This window comes from Anser cygnoides, chromosome 1 (genome assembly GCF_040182565.1).
Source record: "Anser cygnoides isolate HZ-2024a breed goose chromosome 1, Taihu_goose_T2T_genome, whole genome shotgun sequence".
Taxonomy (NCBI): domain Eukaryota; kingdom Metazoa; phylum Chordata; class Aves; order Anseriformes; family Anatidae; genus Anser; species Anser cygnoides.
Genome location: NC_089873.1, coordinates 167,245,978 through 167,264,381, shown reverse-complemented (window position 1 = coordinate 167,264,381; position 18,404 = coordinate 167,245,978). Strand labels below are relative to the sequence as shown.

At 43.4% G+C, this 18,404-nt stretch overlaps 2 protein-coding genes across 2 annotated transcripts; one reads left to right on the top strand and one right to left on the bottom strand.

Moving 5' to 3' along the window:
• Nucleotides 1-49: 49 nt before the first annotated feature.
• On the bottom strand, nucleotides 50-5,183 carry LOC106043921 (glutamine amidotransferase-like class 1 domain-containing protein 3, mitochondrial). The gene is made up of 4 exons (XM_048054433.2): nucleotides 4,939-5,183; nucleotides 3,686-3,857; nucleotides 1,642-1,846; nucleotides 50-343 (listed from the first exon to the last, which is right to left on the bottom strand). The coding sequence occupies exons 1-4, from the start codon at nucleotides 5,044-5,046 to the stop codon at nucleotides 151-153; spliced, it is 678 nt and encodes a 225-aa protein (XP_047910390.1). The 5' UTR covers nucleotides 5,047-5,183; the 3' UTR covers nucleotides 50-150.
• A 3,504-nt stretch (nucleotides 5,184-8,687) lies between these two features.
• On the top strand, nucleotides 8,688-17,073 carry CLN5 (CLN5 intracellular trafficking protein). Its single transcript, XM_048054430.2, has 4 exons — nucleotides 8,688-8,984; nucleotides 11,402-11,567; nucleotides 12,780-13,005; nucleotides 15,930-17,073. The coding sequence occupies exons 1-4, from the start codon at nucleotides 8,881-8,883 to the stop codon at nucleotides 16,439-16,441; spliced, it is 1,008 nt and encodes a 335-aa protein (XP_047910387.2). The 5' UTR covers nucleotides 8,688-8,880; the 3' UTR covers nucleotides 16,442-17,073.
• The last annotated feature ends 1,331 nt before the right edge of the window (nucleotides 17,074-18,404 follow it).

Sequence of the window (18,404 nt, the reverse complement as noted above, 5' to 3'; positions counted from 1 at the left end):
GGCAATAACTACCTGACGTATTACAGATTAAGAAAAAACACCAGAACTGTGAAGTTTGATAGCTGCATTATTTTATTAATACCATCAAAAGAAGCTAAATGCTCGTGCTTTGCTAAATTGATTTCCTTGCAGAAGTCTGTACACTCTCATTCAGGCAAGTTTCAGGACTTCCTCTACCATTGTTCCAATTCCATCAAAGATTTCGTGCAGAGGAGCCTTGCACATGAAAGCACAGGTAGTAACTATTTTATTGGCTTTATCCACATGGGATTCACTTACATCTTTGCAAATGTGCTTACATCCAAGCTCTGCTATAGCAGATGCTGTTTCAGCATCAGGAAATCTGTAAATAAAAAATATGGCGATTAACATAAAAAGGGATGATACAGCCATATAGTTCTGCCAACGTTAACTTGAGTGAGAGAACAAGAACATTAAGTGACAATATTTAAGTGACTTTGTAGTTGATGACAAGGGAGTAAGAGACTTCCAGTGTCTGTTCATCCCCATAACAACTCATCCAGTATCTCTGAAATGCAGTCATGATGCTTGAAGGTACAATTCTGTTTAACAAGCTTTGAGTATGTTTATAAGATGATACCAAGTGCAGCAATAACTAATCCTCAGCATTTTCTGATATGGCAGCTGAACTTGCAGGCATGTTAGACCTTTTCCAGCACCTCCATATAAAGTCTTCCACTGGGATTCTGCAGTGAATTTAATTTTCTGGGGATAAGGCAGGAACAGGGGGATGGAGGAAATAGCTCACTATTACTGCTGATATGAAATTCCACTCAGAAATCTTATCAAGAGTTGACAGTCCTTGAAGCAGCACTGATTTCTGCCATGGCCTATTCGCACATGCTTCCCCTAAATTGGCCCCAGTCCACTACCAAGAGAAAAATTTCACTGAAACTCTGTGAGCAGACAAAACCCCACAGACACAGTTCAAATGGCCACTCAAATTACTAAGTTTTTAAATCTCAACTGGGCAGACACCTATCCTTCATTTGCACATTTGAAACATGAGTCACAGACTTCAGGGGTATTGGGTAAGCAAATTCAGTATCTCACTTAGTATGAGCTAAAATCTGTCACTCAATTACCACAAATGTAGCAAAAAGATAAAAATTTGATACCCTCAGTCACCTGCTTGTTGGCACAACCAGGATCCTCTTTAAAAAATTGTTTTACCACTTTCAGGACTGATGGACACTACATCCAGTGACTCATTGGCATCCACACTGCACAATAAAGCCAGTGCAGGAATCTGTGTTGCCTTCAGTGGCTTGCAGAATGATGATTTAGGCAAGAAATAAGGTTGCCTATATTTTTCATACTTTAATTGTAATGTGTCTGTGGATTTTGACATTATAGGGCGTATCATAGACCAATATATTTCTGAATTCAGGGATAAGTTGTTCCAACCATAGTATATACGAAGTCTCCTGACCTCATGCATTCAGTCCATCTGCCCTAAGAGCACCACGTCTACGAGTATGACCCAAGTGAAACTTTAAGAGAAAGCTGTCAGTTACCAAAGGGTTGCTGACACCAGAGACCTCAGATTTTAGCACAGAAGACTGGACATTTTCTAATCCTAATTCCCACATAAATGAACTCCATCCCTTTCCTTCTTACCTTCCATCTACGTTTTTATCTTGGCCGACCGTGACTTCACAACCAGGAAAGACTTTAGCTGCCAGGACTGGCGATATACAGCACAAACCTATGGGCTTTTTAGCTCTGTGGAAAGCTTGGAGTGTGGAGTTCACGTGCTCGTTGACAGTACAGTTCTTGCCATCTACAGCCCAGGAACACAGGTTCTTTGCTACACCAAATCCACCTGGAAAAAAAAGAAAAAAAAAAGAAAAAAACCTCATATGTAAGACTGCCAAAAGCCATTAAATTCAGTACCTGAGAGAAGTTCTCCTTTTTACAATATAATCATGGTATACATAGGACTTTTGCATTACCATACTGAAAGCTTTCTGCACACAAAACATGAGGGGTTTGTAATGTTACAAGTTCAGCTGCAGATTTTTTTATACCACATACATTACAGAGGCAAGAAAGCTTAGTGTTTCTCCAATAAGTAACAAATAGAGAAATTGCAAGCCTTGTATTCTTTGGCTAGTCACTGGAAAAGCTGCACCACCTGGTACATACCCCTTCAATAACCAAGAGGGAGATTAGAGGAAAGACCAATACTTAAGTAGGAGAGTGCAGTTCAAAGGAGTAATGCAAACAGTGGTTTGCCCCTTTACAGTAATTTAGCTCACAAATTTTAGTTCAATACTTAACTACAAAAGAGCGCCCCCCGCCCCAAATTCCACCTAGAGTTAAAAAACATAAAAGATTAACACAATAAAAACAAAACAGATAATACCTAAAAAGGAGTTGGTAATGTACAATGTTCTGAGCCATGCCACATGTGAATGATAAGAATATCCTATTAGAAATAATGCTTAATTTGTCTGTCTAGAAGTTGGTTACAACAATCCTTTAATTGCATTTAATCTTCATATAATTGTACAGATTACATTTTGCAACACTCATTTGCTGGATTTAGAACTATCAGAATTATCAAAGGTTATTAAGTGTAACATCCATTATATTTAATTCTTTATACATAATAAGAACAGTATTAACTTTTCTACAATAAATAATCTTCCAGAAGAATTTCAAGGGACAACATCAAGAAGTTTTGCATTTTTAATATTTTTGCTTTCACTCAATCCCTTTTGTTTGCTGTTACATGGAATCTCTGAGGTAAGGTTTTAATTTTCAAACTTAATATAATTTATTTCCCTGTAACAGTTATTACCGCAACTCCCCTGAGCTCGGGTTATAATAGAGCATGAAATTAACATGGAAAATATTTGCTAGCCACTACTCCCAGACCAGCCCTGATGTCACCGATTCACGAAAGCTCTGGAAGTGGATTTCCCAGCGTTATACACACACTCCCTCTGCTGGCCTTACAACAGAAGACAGAACAACAATTTCAAAGTCAATACTTAGGCACAGCTGTGAAGACAATATTTAACAAAGTTATGAATATTCTGGAAAGTGATCTTGAGCAAGTCACAATTTTCTCATTACACTTTAGTTTCTTCATCTCTGAAGTGATTGCAATTACCTCTATCTAAAAGGCAACCTTGTGGCCTATAAATAGTTATCCACAAACATACTTACTGTAACTTGATTAGCAGCAGACCAGATACACGATTAAAGTAAAATGTGGCCACATCTGACATTGAGCATGTTGTCAACCTGCTATTTTGCCAACAATTTCAGAGGCCCTAAAATGAAGGCACTACCATGCAACATCACATTCAGGCCTTACTTTTCAGTTCTAGTCTGTGTTCTTGTCCAGAAGTAGGTACTTAGATCTTAACAATTTTTAGAAGTAAGGAATAGTCTGATGTATATTCCAACACCAAAACAACATTGACTTTTTAAATTAATGAACTATAAAATAATAAATAAACCAAGATGATCTGTCAACTCACAAGAGCTTGCTAAAACATTCTCATCCTCAAAATAAGAAAAAAAAAAATACCTCTCAATTTCAAGAGAATAATGTATTATTATACAAATGAATTTAAAAATATAAAAGCATCAGAGACAAACCATTCTTTGCAATTGCATCATCACAAATTATTCTTTTAAAAGCACCTACCAGGGAAAATAACCGCATCAAATTCACTGACTTTCAGTTCAGCCAAATCCTGAATGTTTCCTCTTGCCAGTCTGGCACTTTCGACTAACACATTCCTCTTCTCATCTGTTGGACTTCCTTTTAGGTGGTTGACTACATCCCTTTGCTCAATATTGGGGGCAAATATCTTCACCTAGAATACAGAAATGAAACAATTTTGTGCATGTAAACATAACTCTTATGTATCAGTGACAATGACAGTCATTTAGTGAAAGAAGTTTTTGTTTCTGAAGTCTCTCATCCAAGACAAGTGGATTCCACAGGCCTGATCTATTGCTTTAAATAACTAAAAAAAAAAAAAAAAAAAAAAACAGATGATGTATGAGGGTGGGTAAAGCTAGCCAGTCTCCCCATGCTGTTTTTAAGCCTTTTTGATAGGAGTGCATTCTTGTGCCAACATTACCAATTCTGGCAGGGCCTGCCTTCACTCTGCAGATAACTGGAAGGCCAAACAGCACCACAATTTATACGAGCTGCCTGAATGGACAGACAGCAGAGTCTCAGAGTGCTAAAACAGATGTTAAAAAAAAAAAAAAAGTTTAATAGATAAAGATGCAAACTTTACAAGCATTTCTAGTACAAATATTATAGTTACTCACTCTACTAAGACTGGTAGCTGTAAGTAGAAAACAAAACATGGAAGAACATGTTTCAGTTAGGTATAGAGTGTAAAAGCTGAATCAAAAACAAAGCTTTGGGAAGCGTCTACCACAGGGGCTGGTGTGTTTTGATGACTGCTTTGCAGACTTCTCAATGCCGGCTGTGTTAGTTAGAGAGGATGATTTTGTGCTAAATACGGGGCTTATTTTTTTGTTCACACGGTGGTGTAGTGTCACCATCAGACCCCTGAGAGTGCCCACCTTCCGTCATCCGAAGCCACAGACGGGGAAAAAAGCACGACACTGCAACCGGCTCCAAACTTTTCTAGGGAATCCGAGTTACCGAAATAATACTACAGACAGCTACCACTAAACAAACAGGCAAACCCACTCGAGTGCTAGAGCCTGACTTCCGCAAAAGCACTGAGAAAGCGGATCAAGTTCGACCCCCATCTCATTTCTAGCTCTCCAGAGCTGCTGCCTCCCCTTCGCTCCTTGCTCCTGACCCAGGGATGGCTTTGCGTTGCCCCCAGCCCCCGTGCCCAGGCACCCCTCGCCGCGGCCGGCCTGAGGCGATGAGGACGAGCCGCGGCGATGGGGCCGCCGCGCTCCTACCTCGGCGCCGCCGCGGCTGAGGTGCACCAGCGCCGCCGAGGCCTCGTGAATCTCGCTGCCATCAAAAACGCCGCAGCCGGCCAGCACCAGCGCCACCCGCTTGCCCATGGCGGCCGGATGACAGCCGCAGTACCGCCCCGGGTCTCGGTCGGTGGCTGGCCGAGCCGCCAAGGGGCTCCCACAGCCCGCCTACCCTCACAGCACCCCCCCGCCTTGCGCCTGCGCTGCGGCGGCCGACATCTTGTAGCGCCCGCCGCGCCGCCCTGCCCGGCCCGGCCCGGCCCCTCACCGGGGGGCGGTCGGGGTCAGACACACGCACACACACCCCCAGGGCAATTTGAGTGGATCGGTCCCAACCCAGAGAAATACAAAATATAAACATGTTTTGTTTAGAGCGGAGGGGCAGTTCGACACACGCATTCAACGCGGGACTCCCTGGGCTCAGCTGCAGGAGCGGGAGGGTTGGCTAGGTTTGGGCATCGGGGAGCCAAGTCCTCTGTGCTGGAGTCCTCCTCACGCGTGAAGGCTGGGCAAACGCTGATATCTGGAAAGAGTGTTAATTTCAGTGCATGTGTGAAGAGTAGATTCTGAAACTCCTGTGTGCTAGGGCCAGGATTAATGTTTAAGCTAGGCGACAGAGCACCTTCAGAGTTGGAATTCCTTTTCTTTCTGTCCTGACTTACTGACTAGTCTTCCTGGATGGACCGTGAACCTAAACTGTAGGTAGCCTCATCTCCAGTATCGCTTCTGGTCCTGCTTCATGGATGATGAAGGATCATCCATGGATGATTGATGGATATCACACTGATATTATAGGTAGCCCTTTTTCCTGGATTGGCTTTGGATCTGATTGGGAAGTGATGTTTCTGTCTACTTCAGATCCACCATGTTATGTCCCTGTGCCATAGTCCAGCTCCAATTTCCTCATGCTGTCTCTGCCCTGTGACCTTATCACACCCCTCTCTCTCTCTCAGCTCCATGTTCTCATCCCAGTTCATGACATGTGCTGGCCCTGGCTCTGCATCACCTTGAAATAGCCCCATGATGATTCATCTCTGGCCTGGGCCACAAGAGCAAATAGCAATAAAAGCACTTCACAAGGGGTCCACCTCTTAGACCAGACCTTTTCAAGCTGCGAGAACACACCTTGGTGGGGGAGAAGCTGCTGTCAGGGCCCTGTGTGCAGTAATAGGTCTTAATTACCCTGGCTAGCCTCAGCGGGGGCTCCACCCAGACCTGCTTTGACCATGGGCTCCATGTAAACTTAGACCTGGGCATCCAGATGTGACCTGAGCTATGCTGTAGGTGCATCTGCCTGTCCAGTTCTGTCTCCTGCAGCCCTGACAAACAAGCTGTGAACTTATGTTGCGGGTGGCCTTTAGTCTTGTCTCCTGCATGGAACCTGGACACATATTATAGGTGGTCCCATCTCCTGGCTGGACGCTAAGCTTGACTCTGCCTTGCTATGTCTGGGGCTATTGCTGGATCCAGTCACAAACACATGCCTGTCCCCATTCAGAAATTCCAGGACTGTACCATGGTCACTCAAGGCGCCGTCCCAGCTTGCACCATGGTCGCCTCTGCTCCTGGCTTGTCCTCCCTTGCAAAGCAGCTTATGCTGCTCCCTGACATCCCTACAGCTAGCAGACCTAGCACAAGCAATTGAAGTTGACATCTGACTTCAAATAGTCACGTATTTGGAGTGGGAAAGAGTGCCACAGTTCTGCTACATGGCATCGCTAGGGTGCTTGGTCAGGTCGACAGCTGATGACATTGAAAACTAAACTAGCTGTTCCAAATCACAACTTTTGGCTGCAGCAGCAGGGTTTCTTTTCCCCTTTTCTCTCTGTTCATTCCATCTTGTGTCTCTCACATGCAGAGGCGAGAAGATGCTGTTTTATAATGGGAAAACACAAAGAATCTTCTTTTTTCAGGAAAACATTTGTCTTTCAATGCTCCAAAAACTAATACAGGGAATTAGAAAAAATTAGGAATGCAGTCAACTTCAAAAGTTCAGCTTTGTAGCTAATCTTGTTTTTTTTTCCTCAAAGCCTACTAGTGGACAAAGGTGGAGATCAGTTCTGTGAGTTGACAAAAGGCACTTTGACATGTTTCTGGATAATTAACTAGACAGCTGCTGACTCATACTGCTGGCATGTGAGCTTTTTAGCTCAAGTATATTTATTCAGAAATTCATTAATCATTTACTTTCTATTTTAAAACGTGGTTCACATCATAACATAGCTTGCATGAAAAAACAGTAGTGTGCTGCAAAAGTTTCCTATGGGATGCAATGAAGTGAGATACAAAAAGGCTATTAAAATGAAAATATACATACCAGACAGATTTGCCATCTTAGTCATTTGGTCCAACACCTTCAGCAACCACAGCAGTGCCTGAATGGATACTTACCAGTCTGCAAAGATGCTGCGCAGATGACTGAGAACAGGTTCGTGCCGTATTTCTAGTTTGGCTAATGAACAGCTATGGCACCTTCATTACTTCACTTTGCTTCCTTGCATCCTGGTTTCATAGAAGGGACAAACTACTTCTTTTTGTTCAGAAACCACTCCCAGAGTTGCACATCAGAATCTCTAAAAGTCAGAACTACTACTATATCCCACACAACTGCATGCCTTTTTGAACAGACAGAAGGGATGGCATCTTATAAAACATTCAAGCTAGGAAGCAAGAATGAATAATTGCACATTATATTTTATAAACCACAAAAAGAGAGATTCACTATAAGGCAGACACACAGGATACCTGAGATTAAAATTAAATATGGAAGTCTATATATGCAAGAAATTAATATATGGTGCTGAGCTACATACATTTTAAAAATTAGCGGCACAGAATCAAGTAACAATGAAGTGAGATACAGACATATTGACAAAAGACTTTAATAGCTCTGCCATCTTAAAAGTTTCTAAACACATTAAGTAATTCCAGCATTACCCAAACAGATATCCAGAAGCCTATTCTGCATTTTTATGTAGGATGCGGATTTTTTCCCTCAAATGTAGTGGGTTGAGTATAGTCTAGCTTAGTGCTGAGGAGAGAACTGATAGCTCTTCAGGAGCTTACATGAACTGAGCAGTGATATCTCTCCCAGCACCTCACAGTCAAAGTCCACAGCAGTTATTTATTTACCCAGTGAACAGCACTAACCAGTGCTTTCACTGCAGATGCCAACAACCAGACAGCCTCCTGGACTCTGATGCCGGCATACCCTGTTTTAAACTCTAGAGATGTGGAAAAAAAAGCTATGTTTGCCACACAGATTCTGCTCTCAAACCTGTCTTGACCTTATTTCTTAGCCAGAGAAATCCACATTCAGTCAACTGACATTTCGTTTAGTCAGTCATAGAGATATGACTGACCAAGATATCCCTTAGTAATGGGGATATCCCTTTGTTAATGGGGAAATAGATCCCTTTGTTAATGGGGATATCTCTTTGGTAATGGGGAAAATAACCTCACAACTATTTTTTCCCCCAATACATCCACATGCAGTCAAGTCAAATATTTAGTGTCACATACCACTAGATATTAAAGTTTTCCATTAAAATATGCTATTGCGCATTGTCTCCTTCCTGCTATAGCTTAGCTTCCTTCACAGGTGCATGCAGGACTAGTACCTAGAAAGGAAATTAGAGAAAATTTAGCACCTCTGTACCATTCATGGGCTCAGAGAACCGACGCGAGCAGGGAAGAGTTAACACTGCCTGTCAGCACCGTGTCACATGCGAGGGCCGATTCAACACGCGCTTTTCCGAAGCAAGAGAGAGAAAAATAAAAAATAAAAACCTAAAACACCCCCCACCGCAACTTTCGGCGTTTGTTTTGGTCCCTCCCTCTCGGCCTGGCCCCCTGCCAGTGCTCCCCGCCGCAGGGGCGGTGTCGGTCCCGGCGCGGAGCCCGCAGCCAGGCCGCGACGCCATGAGGGCGGCCGGCCGCTGCCCCGGGCTGCTGCTGCTGCTGGTGCTCGCGATGGCCGCCTGGGGACTGCGCTTCCCGCAGCGGCACTGGCCGGTGCCTTACAGGTGAGGGACGACCCAAGAGGGCTGGGGCCGCCGCAGACCCCTTGCTAAGCCCCGCGGGGAGGTGACGGCACCGGGGGGGCAACGCCGCAAAATGGGGGAGCCCCCCCGAGGGGCAGGCGGCTGAGCGGGTCTGTGCCCCTCACCCTGCTGCTGCCGTGACAGGGAGCGCCCCGCGGGTGTAAAAATGCTGGCTAGGGGCTCAGGTTTGGCCCTGCAAGGCCTTGTTGCAGTCGGTATCAGCTGACTGAGCTGGCTCGGCAGTTGCTTTCGTTTTTCTTCCGATCCGAAGTGGTGCCGGAGTGCCCTGAGATGAGTGCCTCTGAGCTCCTCGTGCTGCCACAAGGGGCATCAGCACCCCGGTGCTCTCACCGGAATTCACTCTGTGTGTGCTAATAAAGCTAAGTTAGGGAAGCCCTGCGAGTATGTCTGGTTCTGTCCGATCCTGCTTTCATTTGGGGGGTCTCGTTCTCAGGTTAGGGGCTGGCTAGGGCTGGAAGCCCCATCAGGCATTCCTGGTTGTGTGGTTTTGTTTTCTTTTAGTTTAGAAGTTACACATAGCATCACCTTTTTAATAAAATCCTTACCCGGCTTGTTGTTAGTACTGTGTTTGCTAGAGTTCGCTCACAAGTAAGGGAACAGGTACCACATATTTGACCTGTTAGCTGAGCTTTTCCTTCCAGCAGATGCATTATTGCTCCCAGAAATGCTTTAAAAATACTCATTTAATTTGTATTTTAGTAAAAAGTTGTGATGTGGAAATCAGGCTTTTTTTTTTTTTTCCTTTAATCGAAATTCACTTCGTATGCCTGTTGATGATAAATGAAATGGAATAAAATCCTGCTCGCTGCTCTGTAGCTACTTTAGCTTCAGGAGAAGGCATGGTACTGTGGCGAAAGTAGAGGACCGTGTAGCGTGCTCCTGCATTTTACTGAACTGAATAGCCAGGACTTTGGATATGCTAAGGAAAAGACCCTCTTCGGGAGAAAGGCTGCACTTAACGTGTATTTTGTGGAGGTTTGCTGTTTGTAGAGAGTGGTATAACCTAGTTTAACTGCTACCTAATGAATGTCTGAGATTTTGAAAGCTCATTGTTTAATTCATAGCAGTTATGTTTTTATCAAGTGATGTCTCAGGGATTGATCTTGCGGTCACGAATCTTTCAGATTTTCCAGCAAGTTCAGTAGTTGCAAAACCTGGTCTCAGGATGGTCAAAATCAGAGTACAAACTTGTTGGTCAGTCCGAGACTGACACTCAGAAATGCTTCTGAACTTCCTTGTTCTCTTGTTGTCACAAGCGGTGTGCAACGGGAGGGGAAAATGAAAATATAAGGCTTGTAATTTAGAAACAGGGCTTAAATGTATAGATGGCATAAGTCTTTGTTTTCTGGCTCTGTGTTCTTGTTCCAGCCATACTCTTTTTCTCTCTCCTTTTTTTTTTTCTTTCCAGCATGGACAAAATACAATTAGAAATGTCGAAATACAGCAGCAAGCATGGAGAAGTCCACAGGGAAAATCCAGTGTCTAGACAGAGCAAGTGACCTTAGTTGGCTCAGAAAGTCCAGTGTCATTGAGTCATCGCTTAACTGGGGGATCTGTCTCATTCAGTAGCACCGGACACAAGTGCCAGGATGTGCTGAAATCACAGAGTGTGCTCCGAACGGGCTGTGTATGCCAATCTACCTTGTTAACACGAATGTAGGAGCCTTACTTTAAATGAGATAAAGTGAATGAGTTGGAAGGAGATTGGGAAAGGAAGACTTGCCAGAGGGTTGTGGGGGTTTTGTTGTCTTTTTTTGTTGTTGTTTTGTTTCCCTCTCTGTGTATGGTGTGATAAGTGGATTCAGTCTTCAGTTTTTGAGGCTTAATGGGAACAATGAATGGAAGAAGTGGACCTAAGTTCTTAGACCTCTGTCTAAATTAGCATAGAGGAATGACATTTCTTTCTTATATTGTGAATATTCTAGAGTAACAATGGCTCCATCGGGGGAGCTATTACTATAAAATAGATTACCAGAGCAAACTGGTCAATCCCTGTTTAGACAAGCTTAGGAGAATGTTTTAGAGGCAGATATGTCTCAAACCATCCTCTAATCAGCATTTATATCTCTTTGATTCTGCGAATATAAGTCACCCTTTGTAATCCACACGATTTCCACTTCTTAGCCACCAGCACTGTGTACAACATGACTTGCATTTGCATTCTCTGTGGCCTTAAGTCCTGTTTCTGCAGATGCACGCCTCAGCAGTCCTGTGAACTTGTGCACTTCAGGTGTTGCAGCATCTGGATCACAGAGTCTGCCTGTGGCAGGTGCTGCACACCCGACCTCTCCGACTCAGGCTCTCGGGAAGTGGCAAAGCAGTTACTCCAGCCCTGAAGCTGTGCTTATCATCCTGTGTGCTTCTCTTTCTCAATGCAGGCGCTTTGATTACCGTCCAAAAACTGACCCTTACTGCCAGGCTCGTTACACTTTCTGTCCCACTGGCTCTGCTGTTCCGGTTATGAAAGAAGAAGACATCATTGAAGTGTATCGATTACAGGCTCCAGTATGGGAATTCAAATATGGGGATCTACTTGGACATCTGGTAAGGTGATGTTTCTGTTTAGCAAAGCTACAGCAGCAAATTCACCTGAATTGAACAGCAGGTGTCAAGAGCAAGAGCTGTAAGATTGGGATAATCTTGCATGGAAGATCATTGGCGCGCACAAACTAGGAAAGATACCTGAAGAGCAGCAAGTTCCAAACAAAAGTTGCAGAATTTATCTTGGCTAAAGAAGCATGACCAGCACTCTTGATGGGTTTGAAGGTGTTCCACCACAGACCTGCATGTTGGGAATATTTCATATAAACACGTCATTACGTTTTGGGTTTCTTTTTTTTTTTTTGCACTAGCACTGCTTCTAGAAAACACCCTCATTTGGCTCCTTATGTCAGATGAAATGTCTGCTTAGTGTGCTAACTTCTGTTGCAACAAACTTGGGTTAAGTTTGCATGAACATAGATATCTGTCGGGATGGAAAACTAGCTGGTCAGAATGGCAGATCATAGGGAGTTAGTTGCTTTTATGGTTCTTTTGTGGGTATTATGATTAGTGTTGAACCTAAGTCTATTTGTGGAGTCATACAAATATGAAAGAATCTCAACTTTAACAATATTTATAGCTGTAACAGTAGTATAAATAAGCTTCAGAGCACGATCCCTAATGACTAAAGTAATATTAATGAACATGAAATAGCAACATCAAAACCAAGCACACAGAGTCAAAAATGGAAATAGCTTCAAATATCATCATCTTAGTTGTTAAACTAAGACTGAATTTGTACATTTACTGTACAGCTTCTAAAATAAATATTTATCTCATTCCTTTTGTGGCTTTCAGTGCTTTTTGGTAATTTAGTTCTGCTCTATATTTCTTTGATACCCTTGTGAGTTAAGCATTCAAAAACAAATGTGAGCTTTGATGATGAACTCCTGCTGAGTATGTGCCGCCAGATAACAGAATATATGGTGGGTAAATAAAAAGGCACTGAGACAGTGTGACTCCCAAGTTAACAGTACGTGCACGATACAATCTAGTGTGTTGTGCATCGACACTACTGAAAACTAAGATGATGCAGGAACTACTTTCCCTTTTCTCACCCTGCTGCTCAGCAGCTCCCAGGTGTCTGATCGGGTGCAGGTCAAGCTGATGTCAGTATTATAGGATCATTTTTCTTTATGTTAAAGTTTGTGTTTATTTATTTTATTTTTTTCCCTGTGTTCTCCCCCCCCATTTTTTTTTTTTTTAATTTTCCAGAAAATTATGCATGATGCTGTGGGCTTCAAGAGTGCTTTAACTGGCAAAAACTACACAATGGAGTGGTATGAGCTCTTTCAGCTTGGGAACTGCACATTTCCACATCTCCGGCCTGGAATGGATGCACCATTCTGGTGTAACCAGGGAGCTGCTTGCTTTTATGAAGGAATAGATGATGCACACTGGAAGGAAAATGGAACTTTGGTTCTTGTGACCACAATATCAGGTATACTTCAGATGCTCTGGATGGTGCTAATATCATAAAATACAGTCAACCTTGTCTTTATGTAAAGCATAGAATCATTGGGGTTGGAGAAGCCCTCCAAGATCATCTGGTCCAACCATCCCCCTACCACCAATGTCACCCACTAACCCATGTCCCTAAGCACCACATCCCACCTTTCCTTGAACACCCCCAGGGACGGTGACACCACCACCTCCCTGGGCAACCTGTTCCAGTGCCTGACTGCTCTTTCTGAGAAGAAATGTCGCCTCATTTCCACACTAAGCAGTATCTTTTCATTTATGTTTTGTAGGTTATTTGCAATGTCAGTGGCTGATGCTACTAATTTCCAACTGAAATCTCTGCACTTCTTTTTAATATAGATAATGATATTCAAAGGCTGCTGCCTTTCGAACAATGCACACTGAAGAGTTGTTTAATGGGTGTCATTTGGTGTAGCTGTGTAAAAACACTTGAGTCTCTTGACTATAAAAATAGCAAAACAGCTTGTAGAGAACAATTATGGAGTCCCTTCACATGCTGTCCTCAAAACAAAGGCCTCCTATTGTGAAGTGGCAGATGACTGCTGAGACAGGAATAAGTGGTGAAAATGTGTGCGTTACCAAGCAAACAATTAAGGAAGGCATATTTAGAAATACACATAACTGTCAAAAATATTCATCTCAATTTCCATCTCCTACATTTTGTGTCATAAAAACTGTACAAATGTCCCTAGCAATAGGTTTCTCTGTCATATGTCATCAAACAAAACCAGTTTTATACCTCTAAATTTGTGGATGATCACCACAATAACTTCCTGATACATACTGAAAAATGAAAATCCTAAAATAAAAAGGTCATTGGAATAAATCTGGTTGATTACTATAGTAATGCAGTGACTTGTGAGCAAAGCTCCCTGAGGACTTGAGAGCTGTAGTTCTGCACAAACAAAACAGTTTACTCTCTCAAATTAGTGTAATAAGTGGTACAAGGCACACCGGAGTGTGGAATTGCTACAGCTAACACAACGTGGTGCTTTATCTTCGCCCACTTCTGCCTTCAGCTGCTTGCTGGACTCGGTCCCTAGGTTCTCTCGCTGTTGCAGATAAGAAATTCTCGGTAGTTCTTTAAGCAATGAAATAAGTGGAGCTGCTTTCCTCTGAGTTTGTATCTCGTGACTGAAGATATGGTCGGATTCTTTTGTATGAATCCTAAGCTAAATATTTCAAACAGTTTCGGAATGTGTAATACTCTTGTCTGTGTGGATTATTCAATGCCTGAGAAAGGTGAGACCACACCGGTGCCTTGTAGAGGCGTTATTACTGTCCTGCAAGTCTCTCTTGCTTCCTGTTTCCACAAAACTTTTAGGAAGATGGCAGTTTTGCATTTTAAATTGTCTGAATTTGACTAGGAAATCTGAACGTTTCCATGGAAGAGAGCGAGTGGATGCAAGCACAGATGGACAGCATCATGAGCTAAACTCGCTTCCTTCAGGAAGCAGGCGAAAAGCATCCCATCTTGTGGGAGAGGACTTTAACACATGAAACACCTGGACCCTTTTTACCCTTGCAAGATCCTATTGAACTCTTTGTCAGCAGTGTCAGAGAACACAAGGAATCGTTTTCATTTCCTTTCAAACATTGTAGGCCAGGTTAGTGTTACTTACCAGTGTGTTTCTTTTGTGAAGTTAGGGCAGGAATACCCAGAGCCTGAGTTTTTGACTGTCTAGACATTATCCAACAGGTTGTTGTGGAGCCGTGCATAAACCTGTAATATTTTTGTTTGGTTAACGATGTTAAGTCCGTCTTGGTCTTGTTAGGAGAGACAAATCCTGTTCAGTGACGTACATTGCAGAATACTCACTAGGGAGCTAATCTGGTAGGAATTAGAGAAGATAAAGGGAGCTGCAAGCCCATCTACAGTGTACAGTAACTACAGTTCTTGACACAGATTTTAATGACTTGCTGCTTTATTAAAGTGAGTAGTGGGCAATTAAAAAAGAAATTATCCAACACTTTCATTAAACAGAATTATTATCATGCTCTCTGTGAAGCCCCAAAGCTCTTTAAGTGTGCAGTGAAGAGCACGTTATAATGGGGGCAGCCCAGGAGGACAGTGTGCAGAGCTGCTCTGTAGTACTTGCCTGCACGCGTGCCTTACCTTGGGATAAGCGTGAGATGTGTTCACCCTCTAATGACGAGCAGACTCAGAAATCTGACCTTCGCAGCTTGTTCGGGGGATTACGTGTGGCGTGCAGCACCCTTGTTCAGTTGTACCCAGTGCAGTGATTGAGGAAAGAGAGGGGTAAGGGCTAGGCTGAAATGCATCGCTAGGAGTATGGGGGAAAAAGGAAGATGAGTCCCGTGTTCCAGGTCTGTTCTGACAGATGCATCCACCCGTAGGAATCTTTCAGAGAGATGAACTGAGTTAGAGATGTCTTCCTCATTTCAGTTGTGAAATTGCCCGTCACCAGAACACTCCAAACTTGTATTAAAAAAAAAAAAATCCTCTAGGTATTTAATTTTCCTGGTCTTCACATTCCACTGACATCTGTTGGCTTAGTTTGACATTGATGGCTGAGGAGCTGCTGAAACAGAAGTGTCTCAGTCAGAGGTTACTTAGGCATCTTCTGTGGAGAGGTATGAAAAACCCTGCTCTGAGTTGCAGATTTGGTTAAAGTTATAGGAAGGGCAGAAACACCTGTTGCACTGCTGAATACTGTCAACATCTGCTGTAGATAGGATAAAATAAAATGAGGAGTGTCACGATCCTCAGAAGTTTGAATGTTCTGGCACAGTAGCAGGAAATGGGGCATTAAAAGGAAGTAAAGTTTGAATAACTTGCACGTAAGTTGTTTTATTTAAATATTAGTTACATCTTTGTGTTTGTTACCTGGTCTCTGTAATGCTTACTTTCATCTCTTACAGGAGCCATGTTTAATGAAATGGCAAAATGGGTAAAGTATGACAACGAGACTGGCATTTACTACGAGACCTGGACAGTTCAAGCAAGCCCTGACAAAAAATCCATAGTATGGTTTGACTCTTACGAATGCTCTAAATTTATACTGAGAACATACCAGAAGCTGGCTGACCTGGGAGCTGTGTTTAATAAGATACAAACAAACTATACCAGCATAATTCTGTTCAGTGGAGAACCTATCTATTTGGGAAATGAAACCTCTATTTTTGGCCCTCAAGGAAACAAGACACTGGCAGCAGCTATAAGAGACTTTTACTATCCATTCAAACCTCATAAGACAGTCAGAGAGTTTTTTGTGGATCTCTTAAAAATAATCGATCGTGTCATCTTGAATCGTGAGTTTTACCTCTTTTACAACTTGGAGTACTGGTTTTTACCTATGAAGTTCCCGTATCTCAAAATAATCTACGAAGAGGTTCCTTTACCTGTTGGCAGCAAAACTTCTGTCGGTGTGTAATTGCTTACGGAAGAACCAGATTTGTCCTTTTGCCAGAATATGCTGAAGGATTGTGGAGTGCTCCTGCAATGGTGTTAAAGTGCTGTATGTCTCACTGCTAACTGTAAAAGCTGTTTTACAGCCACGTGAAGAATATGCCTTTTTTTCCTTACAAGCTGCCAAAGTCCACGAATGCTTCAGCATCTCTGACTTGGCCGGCTTCTTTGCAGCCATGGACAGCAGCTGGCCAAGGGTGAGCTGACGCGGCTCCAGCTCGTGGTTAAACCACAGCGCCAGAGGTTGAAGTGGAGGCAACCTGCCTGTCCTGCTCTCAGGCTGTTGCCACCTAGAAAGCACCTGGCCGCCAGTGGCTGCGAGACACAAGCAGTGCAGGGACCTTCTGGTCTGACCAATCCAGCTGTCTGTGTGCTGGGGCTGAGAAAGGCGAGCGCCGGGCTCCCTCAGCTGTGCCTTAGATCACTACGTCTGCATTTCCTTGCTCTGTACAACTGGGACCAAAGAACCGTTGGTGGGTTTGTGAAGCGGGGTGGGAAGGGGCAGTGAATTTATGGTAAGAAGGCCTGGGTGGTATCTTGTTGCCACTTTGCCTCCATCACCTGCATTGTAAACGCAATACAGATGGCTCCCTTGGATTTGTGTGGTAGTTTTCTAACGCAGGTCTGTTAAAGCGTCTGTTTTGATGCACACCTGAACTACTGCTTGCAGTAGTGGTGCTGTGTCAGCTGCGGCGTCCTTGAAGTTTTCCTGGCTGCGCCTAGAGCAGCCTGGCAGCTCGTTCCCCCTTTCCAGAATGCCAGTGTTCCCTTTCCTGTGGTCACAGGGGTACTTATACACAAAAGCACAACTGCAGCAGCATAATCATCTGCAAGCGAACAAGTCACTTTTTTGTTTATAGCCCCTGCCGAATGAGCAGCACTGCTGCAGAGGTTATGACTGTATAGCGGAAGCAAACAGTTTCACTGGCCTTAAGGTGAATTAATGGCACGCTGCAGCCAAAGAGGGGAGTACACAGTGTGAGTACACAGTGATTTGATTCAAATCATAAAAGAACCTTGACCTTGTGTTAGAAGGAACTAAAATTAATTAGTTGTAATTAGCCAATATATCATGTAATGTCACAAGCATCAGAGCTGGCATGAGAAGAATGAGGTTATGAAATCTCACAGGGGAAATCTAACTTCCAGTGCTAGGCAAAACTTCATCCACCCCTCCGCAACATCTGCCTCCCCCCTCACACACCCCACTCGCAGCCATGCTGGAGTAGAGGGAGAGCTGTCGCCTTCAGTTCTGTCACTGAGGGTGGGGGCAGCACTGTTGAGGCTCTTCTGGTGCTGAAGTCACCACAGCTGAGCCATCAGGTAGGTCTACAGGACTCCCGGCCCAGACTTGTTACCTTCAGAGACTGAAGCTATAGAATTCAGAAATGAAACTTAATTCTCCTTCCCTCCTATGCCACGTATCCTCCCACCTTCTGACTCCCCACATTCAGGTCTTAGGTCAGGGGCTGGCACTTTATCTATTAAATACTGCTCCTGCAGGTTAAAATAGCAAAGGGGGTATAATACATCTGCCAAAGCTCTTGCCTTAATGGTTTAATTGGTCTTTGAAATAATGGCCCCTGACTAAGGCCAACAAACTGGCAATTTTGATCATACGGTTCTTTAACATGTATTTGATATCCATCCATGAGATTACACAACAGGTGAAGTACAACATAAGGAATCACGAGTATTTCTCCTTGCTCATACAACACAACAGCTAAGCTTCCTGCGTTCCTTTGCTTTTTGCGATGAAACACCAAGAGGATGCAGAAGATGCCCCCCAGTCACTATTTCAAAGCACAGAACTACAACAGCCAGCATCGGATGTAATCCTGCAAGAGAAAGCTAATGAAACAGATGAACAGATCATATTATGGAGCATCTAAGGTTAATTGTTGGTTCACTGTCCTAGTTTTGATATA